Genomic DNA, 18,068 nt, shown 5'->3' with positions numbered 1-18,068 from the left:
GCCACCACGATCACGTCTGCTCTCTTCATAAGGCACCAGGCTTCCAAGGGGTCAGACCCCACCTGCCCTCCCCACACATGTCCTCACACACAGGTGGGCGTGCACACACTTGCACAAGCCAGGGAAAGACTCCTTCCCCGCAGGGGGTGGATGGTGCTCGTCACACCTAGCCCACGCCCTACAAGAAATATGACGAGTGAGGATGCTTGTTAAGCCAAGGAAAGCTGTTTGCCATTTAAGCAACATGAGAACAGGATGAAAATGATACACACTTCTTCTAGCTGCTATCTTGACTCCTTTGGACTTAAATTCCATGGTCTTTCAGAGCCATGTCAGTTCCCACACCCCCACTTCAGGCTCCCCCAAATCCCCACCAAGTAGCAGTGGAAATCTCATACTCTTTGGTGTCATTAACCTTGATATCCCCAAGGTGCCTGGTTTTACCACCATCAGTGCAAATATCAACATGGTAAAGGGAAAATGTATTTCAACATTATTAGACAAATAGCTTTGACTTCCCAAACCCCAGGTTCCCCAAACTCAACTTTGAAAACCTTTAGACTGAATTATTTTCTCAGTATCTTCCTGTCTCGTGAGCCCCCATGGGCTGGGCCCCCCAAAATTGCAGTGAGTGAGTGCTGGCTCAGAGGCTGGCATCTCCATGATGTGAGTTTCAGGGATTAACACATGAATGAAGGATCTGGGATTTGGAAGTCGAAGTTAAGAACTCAGGACCCTAAGGCCAGACAAAGACACTACAAGTAAAGGAAATTACAAATATCTTTTATGGATATTGGTATAAAAATCCCACTAAAAATACCAGCAAACTGAATTCAGCAACATGTTGAAAGGATTATACATCATGACCAAGTGGGATTTAGGTGGAGATGCAACATTCAACATATGAAAACCAGTGAATGTAAGACACCACATTAACAAAATGAAAGAAAGTAAAAACATGTGGTCATCTCAATCGATTCAGAAAAAGCATCTGACAAAACTCAATATACCCTTTCATGATAAAAATATTCAGCAAAGTAGGAATGGAAGGGAACTGCTTCGACGTGATAAAGGCCATATACATAAAGCCCACTGCTGATGTGATGCTCAGTGAAAAACTGAAGGCTTTTTGTCTCATCACCTAAGGCTGCTCTAACAAACGATCATAACCTGGGCAGCTTAAGCAGCAAGCATTTCTTTCCTGCAGTTCTGGAGGCTGGGAGCAGTGTTCCAGCCCAGCCGAATGCTAGGCAAGGGCAGAGACAGGTGCCTGTGTCCCTTCCCCTCTCTCTAACCGCATCTGTCACATCACGGGGCTCCACGCTCATGACTTCATCTAAACCTAATCAGATCAGGAAAAAACAAAGATGCCCTTTCTGGGGGGTCACTTCCACTGAATACTGGAAGTTCTAGCCAAAGAAACTAGCCAAGAAAAAAGAAATGACATCCAAAATCAAAGGGAAGAAGTAAAATTTTGTCTGGATATTCGCAGCAAAAGAATGAAGTTGGATCGTTACCGTATACAACACATAACAATCAAAATGAATCAAGACATAAAAGAGCTAAAAACTATGAAACTCTTAGGAGAAAATACAGGGGGAAATCTTCGTGATACTGGATTTGACAGTGATTTCTCTGGATATGACACTCAAAAAGCACAGGCAAGATAAGAAAAAGATAAGATAAATCAGACCACCAAAATTTAAAAATCTGTACATAGTAAGACATTCTCAACACAGCAAAAACGCATTTCACAGAATGACAGAAAATATTTGTAGTCATGTATCTGGTAAGAGATTAAAATCCAGGATATATAAGGAACTCCTAAAATTCAACAAAAACAATTCAATTTAATAATGGACAAAGAATCTGAATAGAGATTTCTCCAAAGAATACACACAAATGTTCAACAAACCTATGAAAAGATACTCAGCACCACTAATAAAATAGGGAAATAAAAATGAGAATCAGATATCACTTTTGTGTCTGACTCTTTGCAACCCTGTGGACTGTAGCCTATCAGGCTCCTGTGTCCATGGGATTCTCCAGATAAGAACACTGGAGTGGGTTGCAGTGTTGCAGGGTTGCAGTGGGAGAATGCCCTTCTCCATTATACCCATTAGGACAGCTATTATAAAAAACTAACAAACTAAAACAGAACAGTATCGGTAAGGATGTGGGGAAACCGGAACGCTTATGTGTTGCTGATGGGAATGTAAAATGACGCAGCTGCTGCGGAAATGAGTTCAGCAGTTCCTCAAAAAGAATGACATTATGGTTCTGCAATTTTGCTTCTGGGTTTACGGCCCAGAGATTTGAAAGTATGGACTTGTACAGACACTCATACATGCGTGTTCACAGCAGTGCTATTCACAGTAGCAAAAGGTGTAGGAGAGCAGGATTTTCTACCCCAAGATGTGTCTTTGGGGCATATTAATTATTTGGTTATTTTATAAGGAACAGCAGACATTTGGGAAACTCTGAACCAAGTAGAAGTCACCTTCTGGTAAGGAATGTGGACATTTCTAAGGGAAATCTCCACTTGTAAGGGCATCTTCCTCCCCGTATCAGGAACAGCGGGATGATCTGCCACCAGGGAGGCAGGGCTTCCACTGAAAGCAGATGCAGGAGGGGGCTGGTGGGGCTGCTGTGCAGGCCAGGCATCCTCAGTGGCAGGTGAGGGCATGGACGCTCTGGTGTGCCTGTGGAAAGGGTGTGAGGACGGCTCCTTCAAGATGGATGGGCGAGTTCTGGGTCCCCTGCGGTTCTGAAAGCACAAGTCCATTCAGCCCTCCAGTTCACTGCCAGTGAGCCTTTGCTGGCCACACCCAGCCTGAGCTGTTGTGAAACTCTTTCTGGTGCAAGAACATCTGTGGGCACATCCAGTCCTTGCAGAGAGCTCAGTCTGTCCAAAGCCACACCCCGTCTGTGTCTCCTGGGGCATATGGCATCAACAGTTCCATCATACATGCTGGGAGATGGCCTGGGGGCCTCCTGCAGCTTCTTTCCAACGCTGGTCCATCTGGGCCTCCGGCCTGACTGCCCGTGGACGCTGCTGACCCACAGGCTGGGTTATCTCCCAGAAGGGTGACCACAGAGCAGTTTCTCTCTGCGTCACCACCAGACAGGCCTCTCCCTGCCCCTCGGCCACCTTGGCTTAGACACTGCCTGCCTCCAGGGCCTCCCAGGCCCCCTCTGCGCCCTCAACTGCAGCCCAAACCTGGGACAGCAGCTGGCCTGCAAGTCTCCTCTGGGTCTGCGGCTAAATAGGAGGAGAGAAAAATGTATCTCATGAAGCTTCCCTGGTCCCCACCCCCAGGGGGCCAGGATAGAGGCACCACTTGGCATCCCACTCGGCACACCTGGGCCCGAGGTGGAGACGGCAAAAGGCCGAGCCCCCGCTGCCGTAACGCGGTGATGAGCAGGGCAGCACCAGAACCACCCGGCGGCCCCGTGGTTTCTGCACAGTGGTCCCCAACCCAGCTTCCCCACTCAGCTCTTAAAGGTGTCCTGCTCCCAGGACACTGGATGTCCCAGACGTAGGGCTCGGGGCCTGATGCCTGGACCCCGCTGTTTGCCGTGCGGTCTGCAGCAATGGTGTCTGCTGGTCACCACTGGTTGATTTGAAAGGGCTTCCCCGTGCCAGTGGGTGGCGGGAGGTTTGGTGTTACTGGCGGGGACGTGACACCCTTGCACAGATAGCCTGACACCTTGGAGATGGTGAGTCACTGGGTGCTTGTCCGTCCACCTAAGCATGTTGGGCTCGGAAAAGCAAAGCCCGGCCTGTCTGCCTTCTGGGTTAGGCAGAATGGGCTTCACTCTTGGGCTGGGGGGAGGGGGGGGCCTGGGACCCTGGAAGGTAAACCAGGGCTGCTGAGACAGCAGACCATCCAGGTCTCTGGGGACCTCGCTTCACCTCCCAACCCTGGAACCTGGGGGCGGATGTGCCCTCCTGGACAGAGTCCTGGGAGGTGCAGTCTCCCCCCAGCTGTCCACTTCTTTCTGCCTTCGGTTTGTGGGAAGGCCTGCAGCTTGGGGCACGCAGGACAACCCAGCTGGCTGGGTCTGAGCCAGTTCTCAGGGGTCCTCCCTGGGCCTGGTGTGGTCCGCAGGGCGGGGGAGGGAGAGCAGGGTGCAGGGGCAGTGGCACCGGGACGGCTCCACCAGGCCCGATGGGTAGTGAGCGGGTTCTTCCTGCACCAGCTGCTCTTCCCAGGATGTGCTGGGGATGGCCAATGGGGTTTCTTAACTGTCAGAATCGACATCCAGATTTACACCATTCACATCAAAATGAACACTGTATACTGTGGTGCTGCTTCTGCTCGACTCTTGCCAACAGCTCTGCCGAGAAGAGAAGGGCGCAGGAGGCGTGCATCACACGTCCAAGAAACTGCAACAGCTCACAGAACTAAGTGCTTCACGAAAACTTTATTGGTGGTCACGTCTACAGCGGTCATCTCATTGTACAAACAACTCACAGGTGAGTACAGTGCTCCTAGTACAAGTCATATAAAACTGTGGGACACACCGCAGGAATAGTGCACTCGATAAAAAAAAAAATAAATTACACTTTAAAAGCTACTTCAAAGCTGTATACATATAAAAAGTAAACACAAAATAGTTAGTGAGGTCCTCATAACCATCTATCATATCCAGACAGGAAGATTAAAGAGCAGAGGTCTGCACCCAAACACTCCTCTGATGAATAAAAACCCTGGAAAGGGACAGAATCATTGTCTCCATCAATGTGATAAAGTGGCTCACGGATCCCACCTCTCAGAGCTGGAGACAATCACAGCTCTGCCAGCATGTGAATTCAGCAGAGTTCAGGGCAAATTTCAATGAACCAAACAAACTTCCTCACCTTGCAGGCTAACAGACAGGAAAAGCTCCCAACGTTCCTCTGAACATTCAGGAACCATAGGTTTACATTTGTGAGAGGAATAAGAACAAATAATATGGAATGTGTATTATGCATTAGAAGACTCCAGGTTTCCAAGCAACCAAAACGCTGAGGGCATGATGATCAGAACTGGGAGCCCTCCCAGCCTCTCAGGGATGGGAGCCCAGGACTGTCTTGTCCACACGGGAGTGAGAATGCCAACAGAGAAATGCCAGGGCCTCCAGGGACAGAGACCCTGCAGAGCCCGTCTGAACACCCGCTGGCCCCCGGGAGCCATCTGCGGGAAACGGCCAGGAAGATGTCCCTGCTTGCAGCCAAGCCGGGACACTCACCTCCATCTACACCGCCCACACTCGGGCGGCAGGGGGCGGCCGAGTCTTCACCACCTCCGCTCCTCACTTTTCTGCCTGCTGTCCCAGCCCTGAATGAGAAGCTGAGAATTTGGCTTCTCAAGAGCCTGACTTACAGAAAAATAAGATAACTTCCCTCTGTGCAAATGACTGCCAAATAATCCAATCTGAGGGGGTTTCTGCAGTGACTTGTCTAAGTCTGCAGGGGCTTGTCCAAGAGGAGACAGACGCAGTGTTGGCCGGAAATGAGACGCATGAGGAACAAGCAGTCAGGAAGCAGGGGTTTCCAGTGTCCACAGAACTTTTGTGACCACACAAGTAGATACAGGTAAAGACAAAAACTTAGGAGACTATATGACATGTTTAATAAAAAATTTCTCAAAACAACATCAACATTTTAGGAAAGAACCTAAGGGTATTTTTAAACTTATCAGGATCAAAGGAATCTAATCATTCCTTTGTTCAGCAGGGTTTCCACGAGGGCAGGAATGCAAGAACAATGAGCCCTTCGTGTGCGCACAGATGCTATGACCTTTGTAAGGTCCTGAGAAGCAGGATTTCATGTGCTACTTCACAAGTTCTCAAGAAGAGTCTACGGGAGAAAACGGAAATCTACCAACCTGACTTTAAATCCCACCTGCACACCCAGGCCAGCTCTCCATTCCCCCACCTTCTCTGAGAGCCAGGACGTGAGCCAATCTGCACGTCCTTAGCCCTAAACACTGACAACCTCCACCCTAAGGTGGCAGGAGACTAGGGGCTCAGCAGTAACTGAACTCTGCAAATCACCAGAAACTGCAGATCCTCACAGACCAACCAGGCAATGGCAAGAGAACAAAAGCAGCTCCCTCTCACTCACCCACCCTGAGCCCCTAAACCTGCCCACGGCCACAAGCGCCGTTATCCTAGCTCCTAGGGAGTCACCAGAGTGAAAACTGGAAAGAAAGTGACATAGAACTGAGCCTCTGGCTCAAGCAGGCTTCGGTCACTTCCGCCAAACAGGTCTGTCAGCCCAGCTACAAACCCTCTCCAAGCACCCTCCAATGCAGGGGTGCTCACAGTGCTCCCACACACTGTCACTCCTGCTCTTTGCAGACACGTGCTCCTCACTCCTGATGGGATCAGACGCGGCCAGGACCCTCTCCAGCTGCACAGCACGAATGCAGAGGAGACTCTAGATATGGCGAAGCTTCCCACCCGACCGCAGTGGCGTGTCACCTCAGAGCTGCACTCAGCGGACGAGCTGGTCCCAACGCACAGGAGGGCGCTGAGATCTTCCACCATCAGGAACTGTGCCTGAGGGCCAGCAGTCACAGGGCCACCTCAGCAGGACCCCCACTGCCCCCCGCAGCGTGACCACCTGCCCCCCGGTCCATCCAGAGGCCCCACACTCTCTGCCAGCATCCTGACTCACACCTGCTGCTGCTCCCCCTTCCCCCCTGCCCCCGGCTCAGGTGAGCAGAGCAGGGGGAGCCTCACAGTCGCCTGGGGACGGCAGACAGGGAACGAGATGTATATCTGACAGGCATCTTTTCTGTCAGGGCTAATTCATTAAAATATCAATTTCCATATTTAACACTCTTTGTCAGGACCTGAAACAAAGTTTCCTTTTAGCTTGAGATTCAAATGCATTTTAAGAAAGTCTCCTCAGTGTTCTGACTGGCAAGGATACAGGTACCAGAAGACACAAAGGTAACGGGATATTTTCAACAACCTAGCTCCAAAATCTAGAAGACGTCTCTGTGACCAGAAACACGGCCTTACGCTCTGCCTGCAGGGTGGTCAGTGTGCTGAAAACACAACGTCCAGTCCGGCTCGTCCTGGGTCAAGTCCGCAGTCTCAGCCTAAGGGCTACAGGAGGCAGCCAGCAAGAAGAGCCAACCCCCTTCCTTCAGCAAAACTGTTTGCTGCAAAGCAGTTTCCAACCTCTACAGGTCCCGGGAACAGCACAGGAAGAAAACCTCTCCAGTCAGACACAAGCGTGTGACTGCCTGAGCTGACTACGTTACAGGGAACCCACGCCAGTCTAGACCATGGAGTTTTAAAGATCTGAAAACTGCGTGTTTTTCTATGGAGAACAGCATACATTAACACTCAATTAAGTTCTGGTTTCTGCAGGGCAGGAAACCAAAACCAAATTCCAGGAGGTATACTTTAACATCAGCCCTTGATAACAGGGATTAACGACAACTCCCCAGCACGGTTTCCAGATCACCCTCATTCCCCACAGCAACTGAGGTTTACTTTACACATTCCGAAGTTTTAAAGCTAAAGGAGTATTTTTCTGGGTGTTGAAATTCTTTTCTCTATTTTCTATAATGAGAATATACCACCTTAACATCCAAAACTTTCTGTACAGATGGAAAGTAATGAGGAAATTCGAAAGAACCCCTTTAAACTAACACAAAACCCTAACATTCTCTCAATACCTGCATTTAGTTTCAGATGTGGATCCCCCTAACCCAATTCCCTATTTCTATCCTGGTATTTTTTCCTTCAGTTTACAACATCTAAGTTTATTCAGCTTACATTAAAAAGAAATGGAGCCTTCATCCAAAGAGGCGCCCAGAAACTACCTCGCTCTCCTTCCGTCCCCGAGTCACATGGCCTTCAGCACCCTGTGGCCCAGGAAGAAGTGTGGCTGCCTGGAGGAAATGCCTCAGGCTCTCTGCAACCCTCCCCACCCGTTCCAGAACAAACAGGGACAGGTGTGTGAGGACCATGGAGACATGCTTCCTGAGGGGAGGCTGGGCTGAAAATGCACGCCAGGCAACTGACTTCTCTGTAGTTCTTCTCAAGGTCTATCTCACCTTGATGTAAACTTGCAGTGTCAAGACAGCCAGTCCAGCAAAAAGTCAAAAGTATGGGAAGCATCTGAAAATCCTCTGAATTCTAAAAACTTCTCTTTAGTAATCATTAATCTATCTAAGTCCCCGATCTCCAGGCAAGGACAGAAAGGTACAGTTTCTCCAGCAGGCATTCAGGGGCACTCACCCTGACACCAGCGAGAGAAGGAACCTCTGCCAGGCTGATGACGACCGCCAGGACAGCCCACCCAAAGGGGCGTCGTGAACACTCACAGCCACTAGGCGGAGCCAAGAGCACGGAGGAAACCACAGGACGCGGCATTCCCACCGTTAGGGATTCACGACTGCAGCAGAATCGGGGGGAGTGGAAGACTGTACTGCGTCACTTGGGCAAGAGTGTAGTGTAATTAGCCCTTCCAGCTGGACGGAAATGTAGCTGCTTTTTATGGAACTGAAGTCTAAACCAGGTGCGCTTTCTACCCACTGGTGCAGAACTGGCCCCGGCAGCAGTGGACTCTGGGATGGACGGCTGGGGGCCCGGCCTCGGGCCACAGGCAGAGCCACCATCCCTCAGAGCTCAGTCGTCAGCAAACACTTCTGCTTCAAGGTGGCTTCTCCAGCTGAGGCTGGAGCAGAGCTGACAGGAGGAAAGAATGTGTTATTCAGTTTCTGGACAAGGAAAAGACAACCCTCCCACAAGACAGCAACATGCATCTCCCCACCAGCGCCCCACAGGGCACGTGGAGAGCAAGGGGGGCTGCCTTGTAAACGTAATTCAGCAATTTCACACAAGGTCACTTTCTAGATAACCAATGCTTTTCATCTTGAAAGGGACTCTAAAAGACATAGATTTCCCCGACTTCCTTGAATAAAACGCACTGAGCAGATACCCAGTTTCTTGCTGAGTCAGGGCTGTCACTAGAACACGGACGTGGACAGCGCGGAGAGCAGGATGGCCGCACGCTCAGACAGCAGCAGCGCATGGGTTTCTGCGCTCACGGCCGGCGCCCGCGGCCGGGTCTGAGCTCCGGGACCACCTCCTCTGCTTGTTGCAGCTACAGGAAGAGTACAAGTACTTGGTCTTTGGGACTTCCCTGGGGGTCCAGTGATTAAAACTCTGCACTTCCAACACAGGGGGTGTGGGCCTGACTCCTGGCTGGGGAACGAAGATCCCTCCTGCTATGTGGTACAGCCAATACATATTTTTTAAAAAGTGCGTGGGCTCTGCCTAAGGTGAAGAGCATGGATGGAGGTGCAGAGACGTAACAGCACCTACTTCGGTATCACAAAAACTGAAAACAGTATCAAAGTACCAAGGACAGAGATTAATGTCAGAAGCACTAGCAAGACACATAAATGAAAAAGCAGTCAGCAGTTGCTGGAACCCGCTTCTCCATTCCTACACGGCAGAGACAACACTGCCACTGGTTTCTCCTGGTGTTTCCCTTCATGCTTTGGATCTCGGCTTCTCAAAGTGTGGTCCCTGGAACTTGTCATAAATGCAGGTTCTCAGGCCCCGCTTCCGGCTCCCTGAACCAGAGACTCAGGGCAGCCCAGTGCCTGCAGCTCTAAGCTGCCCTCTGGGGAGGCTCCCTGCAGCATCCTGACTGCCCTAGGGCATGTGGCTCCACAAGGACACCCCGCCATGGCCCTCCCTTCCTATCTTTTGAACACAGTTTTGGAACAACTGTGACCATGTTAACATTCAGTGCTTGCTGTAATCACACAAACACTTTCACGGCTCAGTCTGCGTGTGCTGCATCTCCTCCCTCAGAGTCCGCTGTCCCTGGACTGAGGGAGCGCCTTGGTTTTCACTGCGACTGCCTGCCCAGTGTCTAATACCGAGTGTCTAACAACGTGTCCCTAACCTGGCAAACGCACCATGGTTCTGTTCTCCTGTAAGTTTTCTTTAATTTAGGGGTGGGCAATTCTGTGTTTTCTCATTTTCCCTTGGCAATATCCTTCCCGGAATGCTACGTCCTCTTCAAATCCACACAGGATCCCTTCTAGGCCTGCTTCACTTTCCTCCTGGTAAATTCCTGCACCTGTTTCCTGGGTCCCATGGTTTCTTTCTGGGATAGTCAGCTGGTTGTTGTTTTTTTTTTAAACCTTCTATTTATTTTCACATTTTAAACTTTTTATTTTGTATTGGGGTATAGCCAATTATAATCACCCTATTTTGATGGAACACATCCTCCAGTTAAGTAGTTTCCTGACAAAGGTCACCTTAGAAGCATATATTTTAGGGGAATTCTATGTTTTAAAATTTCTTTTTTTTTGGCTATGTCATGTGGCATGTGGGAGAGCGAGCCTAGTTCCCTGACCAGGGGCTGGACTCAGGCCCCGGCAGTGAAAGCACTGAGCCCTAACCACTGAACCACCAGGGAACGCCTGAAAATGTCATTTTAATCTCACGCTGCATTGGTAGTTTGGGTATAAATACGAGATGGAAACGATTCTTCTCCAGATTCTGCAGGCACTGTTCTATTTATTATCTCCTAGGTTCAGTAAAGTCTGCTGTCATCTGATTACCAGTCCTTTGTAAGTACTCTTCTCCCGCCCTCTCTGAAGACATACATCCTCTCTTAAATTTGATATTTCATGATGTTCCACGGCGTCATCTATTTTCATTGTGTTACTGGGTACTCACTGAGCTCCTTTAATGTAAAACTCAAGTATTTATGTTCTGGAAAAATCTTGATTTCCTTTTTTAAATATTTTGGTCACTTTTATTTACTCTGTTCTTTCTTCTGGCTCTCCAATGATTCACACATTGGACTTCCTAGACCAATTCTCGAACTTTCTCTTCTGTCTCAATTTCCAGCTTTTTATTCTACTTTTTTGGAGATTTCCTGAATCTTATCTTCCATGCATTCTTTGGGTCTTATTTTTAACTTGGTTAATAATTTCCGGGAATACCTCGTGGGGAGGGTCTAGATGCTTTCAACCAAATCTCAGGTTCTCAGCTCCACCTGGATCATCTTCATATTTGGTCCCTCTACCTCCTGAGACTTTCCTCAGAGCTACAGTGAGAACGTGGCTCTTACTTTTCCAGTTTCCATTCCTGCCCCATTTCAGGCTTAGATCTCAGTTTTCTCCTGTCAAGCTATTTACCACTCATCTGTCATTTCGCTGCTCCCCAAACTTATTCATTCTTTCAATTGCCGTTGTCTCCGCTCTTGTTTTAAGCCTTTAAAATGAGATCTGCACAGTGCACACCCCCACTAAATCTGAATCCTCAGAGATGCAACGCCAGCACCATCCTTTTAAACATGTTACTGATTATAACGCTCACATGCTGACGTGCACAAAGCAGCAGGAGCCTGGAGGCTGAGGAACCCTCACACACTAGCCGCTCCTGTACAGGTCAGGAAACAGAACGTCACTAGGGCTCTGAAACTAGCCACCTCGAGAGGAGTCACCGCTTGGCTCCTCGAGGGCTGGGCCTCTTTCTGAACTTTACTTTGCTCACCATTATTGTGTACAGACACTGTAAGACAACCCCCGGTGACCCAAACATCCTGGCACTCTTACGTGACTTCCTCCCCTGAGCATTGCAGGCCCGTGATTTGCTTTAACCAACAGACTGGAGCAAAAGTAACCGGTCCTCACCCCTGGGATTACAGTACAGGGCACTTCCGGGTGGCAGGCAAGTGTCCCAGTGCCTTCCTGGAAATAAAGGCTCCATGGCAAGTCCTGAGGGCAGCCTTTGGCTTCACGCCAGCTAGAAATGGAGGCCCTTGGCCTGCAGCCCTCAGGAACTGCGTCCTGTCAGCAGAGCCCCTCCACCTGAGCCTTCAGCTGGCGGCCCAGCTCTGGTCCCCTCCCCGACCGGCACCTGGGGGAGTCTGCAGTGGAGGACACAGCGAAGCTGTATCCAGACTCCTGACCCACAGGGAGAGGTTGCAGAAACCTGTGCTGTTTTAAGCTGTGAGATGTGTGGTAACCTGCTACACAGCAACAAACGCTTAACCTAACTCAGGTAAGCAACTCATCAGTCTTTCTCTGACATACTTCGTTTGTTCGTTTTCACTGCTCTAGTCTAGTATTTATCTAGTAGACTGCTAATGGGTTTTTTCTTAAGTTTTCAATTACTGTGATGAATACAGTTGCTATAAACATTTTTGTACATACCTTTAATCGATGTATATTTGTATTTCTATTGAGTATGCATGTAAGAGTATTTTCAGCTTTCATAGATACTGCCAAATCTACATGCAACACAGTTATTTAAATTTACAGAGTTTCTGTCACCCTATGACTTCATCTCTACTTGGTACTACATGTCTCTTTCACTTGAGCCATTTTAGGTGTATGGAGTGGTATCACAGTGGTTTGAATCTGTATTTCTCAATGACTTGTCAAGATATGCATCATCTAATGGTTTATTGGCCATCTGGATATCCTTCTTGTGAACTGCTTTTCAACTCTTTTGCCAATTTTTCTATTGAGCTGCATTTTTCTTGTTGATTCACAAGAGCTCTTTATATATTCTGGATCAGTCCTTTGTGAGAGAGACAGAGTCAGAGAGAGGGGAAGTGGCAGCTGTCTTCTCTACTGTGTGGCTTCTTTTTTGAGTGCTTGAAATTGTATGTTGATAAATAGAAGCTTTTTGATACAATCCAAGTTGTCCGTTTTTTCCTGAATGAATATAGCATTTTATGACTTGTTTAAAAAATCTTTGCTTATCCCAAGGCCACAAGGATGTCTACTTATATTTTTTGCTAAAACCTTTATTTATGGACATTTCAGATTTTCAATGCACTTACAGTAGATTTTGGTGTGCAGTATGAGGCTGAGTCAAGATTACTTTTTTCCCATAAGGATACTTAACTTGTTAGGCTGACTGCCTGGGAGACCACTCTTTCCCTTTAGCACTGTGTAAATCAGGGACTGTATTTGTGTGAGTTTGCTTGCTTTCTGGGTCTGCTTTGCTGATTTACTGCCATGTTCTCCTCATTAAGGTCCTGACATATTATACTAGCTTCAGGTGTTCTGTCTGTCATTTTTAATCTAATCCCTTTATGATTATTTACTTTGGGAAGGAAATGAAGACAAGGCCCTGGTGTCATCTGTGACTTAACATTTGGAAGTCTGTAAGAACTCACATTTTACTGTGTAAATTCAGTTACAGAGAATTATTACCTGGCTCTCTGCAGGTAATCTCTAGTTTAGCAGTGGGTACTACTTAGCCATACAAATGTTAGGGAAACAGGCCCCACATCCTTCCTGTTCACAGCTCTCTTCAATGTCAGACAGAAGTAATGCCTGGTACCTAATATTCAAGCAGTTGCTTGCTGAGTAAACAATTATATTAAAGACTACAGAGGTAAGACAACAATTTTAAAATGAACTATGAATTTCTCTCAAATTAACCATCTCTAGTAACTTTTCCTTTATACTTAGGAATTTTTTTTTTTCTTCTCTAAAGCATCTACTAAAACTGATCTGCATTCTCAACACCAGGAAGATGTGAGAAACAGCAAACACACCCATGAAAAAGTCAGAGGTAAGAAATGAAGGCAAAATCTTTTGCAAAACAGGCACAGTCTTGGTCGTAACAAAAGCTGAAGAATTACATGCTGAACAAAAGCTCTTCTGAGTTCAGTTTCTGTTTGTGGCAAGCAATGAGATAAGATGAGCTTGCAACAAGCAGGCTTCAGTGAAAGCTACACCAGAGCCCTCACCTTGGGAATCCCCTGCCCTACCCTTATCTGCATCTCTTCCTCTGTACTGATGGACAACGTAACAGTAAAGCATGATAGGAAAAGATATAAATCAATTTTAAAACAAATATAAAACTTTAAAGATAGATCTATTAACATCTTTATCTAACAAAGACTTGTAATTAAAAAAAATAAGGTCTACTTCATAATTTTGTAGAAAATTGCTACTGACAAGAAAAAAGGAAAAACACTACTCTAAATAAAATTAACAGAGGAAGAGATTTATTCAGTTTCAATTAAGTTTGGCTAAAGAAGAATGGACATTATTGCTTTAAATACAATTAATTTTATTATTTCTTTCCTCCTAACAGATGCCTAAGAAGTGCAACTGAGAAATAATTCCTCACCTGGTCACGGCGTCCACCAAGAACGGCGCTGGGGGGGAAATGAGCTCTCTGCTGCCCAGCCCTTCCTTCCCCGTCAGGGAAAACCCGTTTCCTGCAAGCCCATTAGGAAGGACAGTGCTCTGCTGAGAAAGACACAACACGTCTGAGAGCAGGTGATCACACCCCCTGACAAGCAGCACTTCAGCTCCAAGCTATCTTCTCCAACAATTACGGTAACGGCGAGGATGTTTATGATCACAGCTGCTTTTTGGTTTTTTATTTGCTTTTACTATCCTTCACATCAGATTTTTATTTTGTTAGCACCCTTACACATTTACAAACAGAAAACTTAAATTACTAGTTTGAAGCCAGTAAGTTTAATTAAAAGAGCTTTGATGATGACCCCAGGTTTTCAAGGGAAAATAAGAACCTGGTACTCCTTCAGGCCTCATTCTGTAAGGAGAACAGAAAGAAAAATTCTAAATATCATTAACTTACTGGCACAATCCAACGGGGTGTGATCGCTGATGTTGAAGACACCTGAAAAAAATGTATATATACATGTATTTACTCTTAGGGAAGATTGAATTTTTATAATTATACTCATAATGCTTTTTTCTGCTATGAAACGCATGGGTCGGGGGGTGGAACCTGAATGCTACTACTACTTTCAGGTCATTTACTAGGGATTTCCCCAATCCCTAGCATTCAATTTACCGTTTATTTTCTGAAATTTCATTTCAGTTCATTACAAATGATCACAGCCTTCTTGAACAGGGGACTGTGACTAATTCAAATGGAACAGCAAAAAAGAAAGAACACAGAAAAAAAGTCTGTCTCTATACAGTCCATTTTCTAATTATGCATGCAGCAAACAGAATAAAAACACCCACACTGCTACTGACTCATAGGGCCTTTGTTATAGTCTTTTTAATGTTTGATTTTCTAGATCTCACTTTTATGTGTAGAACAGTCATCTAATCAACTCCCAACTCTCCCTGTTTAATGGAAACTTAACACTAGCCGTTGCACTGATGACATTCTGATAAGAAAAAATTAATATAAGTCCAGGTCTTAGTAATTTAGGTAACTACCAAAAGAATAAAAACACAAAATAAAGGGACTCCCCTGGTGGTTCAGTGGCTAAGACTCCACGCTTCCAATGCAAGGGGCCCAGGTTCTATCCCTGGTCAGGAAACTAGATCCTGCATGCCACAACTAAGATAAGGCACAGCCAAATTAATAAAAAATAAACATTTTTAAAATATATAAAATATGACTTTCCCATCAATATTAAGAAATGAATTTTTAACCATAGAAAATAAAACAGAGAGAAAAGAAGTACAGTAAAAGTTAACAAAAAATGGTTTGGCAGAAAGAAGTCCTATAATAACAATAATTACAGTAAATATAAGTGGATTTAAACTCAATCAAAGCATAGAGACTTTTGACTGAAAATAAATTAATATAAAATTCTATTTAAGGCAATTCAAACTTAAAGCTACATTGATCAAAAGGGAAATAAAGAGAGGAAAAAGGGGCAAACAAGGACAATTTTAAGTGTTAAAAGGAGCTCAAGAAAAGTATAATTACAATCAACAAACATGCATCTATCCTCAAAATACACACAAAATTGAAAGATCCAACAATAGGTTAAGAAATGGATTAACCAATAATTGCAGACAGAGATACTAAACACACCCCAGAAACTGACAGAATATTTGAGAGAATCAGCAGAGTGACTACTGAAAAGAACTCAGCAAGTTTCCTAAACACAAAATCAACTTACGAATTCAATAGTAAAAAATTAAATACCATTCACAACATCAACAAAACTATAAAGCATTTAGCATTTAACCTAACAAAGAACAGAGAAGACTTGCAGAAGACATCACAGAGGACATTACAGACTATGCTCTGTTAAGTCCTAAATACTTTAATGGGTAAAAAAAAATCTTACTAGCAAAAAAACCATAAAGGGTCTGGAAATAACAAAAATAGGAAAACATAAAATTTATATTGGGGAGACTATAACTACATAACTTTTAGGAGAAACAGGAAATCTTGAGTGAGAAAAACATTTTATACTCTTGGCCAAGAAGACAATCACAAATATATCAGTTCTTTCCTCAAGGTAACTTATGGATTTAATACAATCACAATAAAAACTTCAAAGGCTTTCAAGGGAGTGAAACTTGACAAAGTTATTCTAAAAACCATCTGAAAGAACTAACAATCAAAAACAGCAAAATATCAGTATAATGATGCTGGACTGGCCTCATCACATATCAAAATCACTTAAAAAGCTCAATTTATTAAAAGAGTATTACAGTTCTACTAACTAAAAATTAGTAAGGATAGTAGGATAGCTTATATGCAGAATCTAAAATGCATCATATTCTACATTTTTATTTAAAACAAAGAAAACATTCTAAATTTGCAGGGAAGTAAAAATACACTAGTGACAGAAAATGCTTTTAATGAAATTCATTTTCATCACCCACCCACCTGAGAGAAAGCGCAGACACACAGTAAGTGTTCTGAGCTGGGCCCCAAGGATTCCTTCTCCAGCTTCAGGCTATCTTTCATTAGGCTTAGAAGTTACCTCTTCGTCCTGGTTAAAGGATTATTGTGGCCCAAAACCGCCAACACCCCTTGTATTTTCTGTTTGTGCATCTGGTAAAGTCTTTGTGTTTACTGATATCAGCTGGTGGTCCTGGCCCACATCTGAACCCCCCGGGAACGGTCCGAAATGCAGCTTCTCAGGCTCCACCCCACAAACACCAAGTCAGAAACTCCGGGGGTGGAGACCAGTGGTCTGTGCGTGCTCTTGCTCTCCAGTGATGCACACACACACCCGAGCACCACCTGTACTTCCAAGCCTTCAGGTGATGTCACAGCGGTCCCAGCACACAAGTCATTAGGCGCTAAATGAGGCTCTGTGTACCTTCCATCCCAACCAGTCTCCATGTCTCTGGAGGGAAGGGACTGTTTCTTATCTGTATCATGCTCACAGTTGGCCATGACTTGGCATGCACACACAGTACTTAACACAGTATCTCCCAAACTCAAATAAAGATCAATGTGTTTAATGTCAACCATTCTTATGATTCCATCTTTCTGTAAATGTTTTATTTTTAAATTAAAATTCTTTATTGTCTGAACTCTTTGGAAGTTCAGACAATAGAAGAAGCTGGTTTACCCCACATGTTCCTCTCATGCTGTTTAATAGGATTATGTTACAAAAAGAGCTTCCCTGGTAGCTCAGCTGGTGAAGAACCCTCCTGTAATGTAGGAGACCCCGGTTCGATTCCTGGGTTGGCAGGACGCCCTGGAGGAGGGACAGGCTGCCCACTGCAGTATTCTTGGGTGTCCCTAGTGGCTCAGATGGTGAAGAATCCGCCTGCAATGTGGGAGACCTGGGTTCAATCCCTAGGTTGGGAAGATCCCCTGGAGAAGGGAATACCCATTCCAGTATTCTTGCCTGGAGAATTCCATGGATAGAGGAGCCTGGTAGGTTACAGTCCATGGGGTTGCAAAGAGTCAGACACAGCTGAATGACTTTCACTTTAGTTACAAATAGGCTCACAGTTAACATGTGGTTATGTAATGACACACAGATTCAAGTTGGCAGAACTTAGTATAGAAAAGCAATGCTATGTGGTTACTGAAATATAAATTCATGAAATGAAAAGTCTTACTAAATTATAGACAAGGTAAAAATTGGAATCCAGCAGGGACAATTTCAAACAGAAATACCTTTCCATCTTCCCGTTTTAAAGCATCTTTACCTGAGGTGTGGTTGTGTGGTCAAGGAGATTCTCAGTTAGAGACAACAGCAAGGCATCCAGTTCATCTGTAGCATCCTGTGGAAGACAAGATACACAGATGTTAAATGACCCATTAATCACCGAACAGTTTTTTCCGTATCCTTGCAGTGTATAATCTGGACCCAT

At 45.6% G+C, this 18,068-nt stretch overlaps 1 protein-coding gene and 1 long non-coding RNA gene across 9 annotated transcripts in view; one reads left to right on the top strand and one right to left on the bottom strand.

Annotated features, from left to right (window-relative positions):
- Nucleotides 1–4,409: 4,409 nt before the first annotated feature.
- Nucleotides 4,410–18,068, bottom strand: part of EPB41L5 (erythrocyte membrane protein band 4.1 like 5) — a 159,071-nt gene continuing 145,412 nt past the window's right edge. For 3 of the 5 annotated variants that reach the window (XM_070476323.1, XM_070476325.1, XM_070476327.1), the window contains 4 exons: nucleotides 17,904–17,978; nucleotides 14,611–14,652; nucleotides 14,134–14,255; nucleotides 4,410–8,697 (listed from right to left, as the gene is read on the bottom strand). In XM_070476323.1, coding sequence (XP_070332424.1) covers nucleotides 8,631–8,697; nucleotides 14,134–14,255; nucleotides 14,611–14,652; nucleotides 17,904–17,978 — 306 coding nt within the window. In that variant the 3' untranslated portion in view covers nucleotides 4,410–8,630. The remainder of the gene's footprint in view (nucleotides 8,698–14,133; nucleotides 14,256–14,610; nucleotides 14,653–17,903; nucleotides 17,979–18,068) is intronic. The other 2 variants (XM_070476324.1, XM_070476326.1) reach the window with 1 other exon arrangement.
- Nucleotides 10,457–17,210, top strand: LOC139038085 (uncharacterized). Of its 4 annotated transcripts, none has more exons than XR_011491023.1 (3): nucleotides 10,481–12,042; nucleotides 13,300–13,569; nucleotides 14,098–17,210. It is a non-coding gene; the product is annotated as an uncharacterized lncRNA (long non-coding RNA). The 4 variants fall into 4 exon arrangements; XR_011491024.1 differs by having other exon boundaries at nucleotides 10,488–13,389; nucleotides 13,492–13,569; XR_011491025.1 differs by having other exon boundaries at nucleotides 10,493–12,042; nucleotides 13,492–13,569.

Source organism: Odocoileus virginianus, chromosome 13, assembly GCF_023699985.2.
Source record: "Odocoileus virginianus isolate 20LAN1187 ecotype Illinois chromosome 13, Ovbor_1.2, whole genome shotgun sequence".
NCBI lineage: Eukaryota > Metazoa > Chordata > Mammalia > Artiodactyla > Cervidae > Odocoileus > Odocoileus virginianus.
The sequence above is the reverse complement of the archived record's forward strand: the minus strand, read 5'-3'. Positions and strand labels throughout refer to the sequence as shown.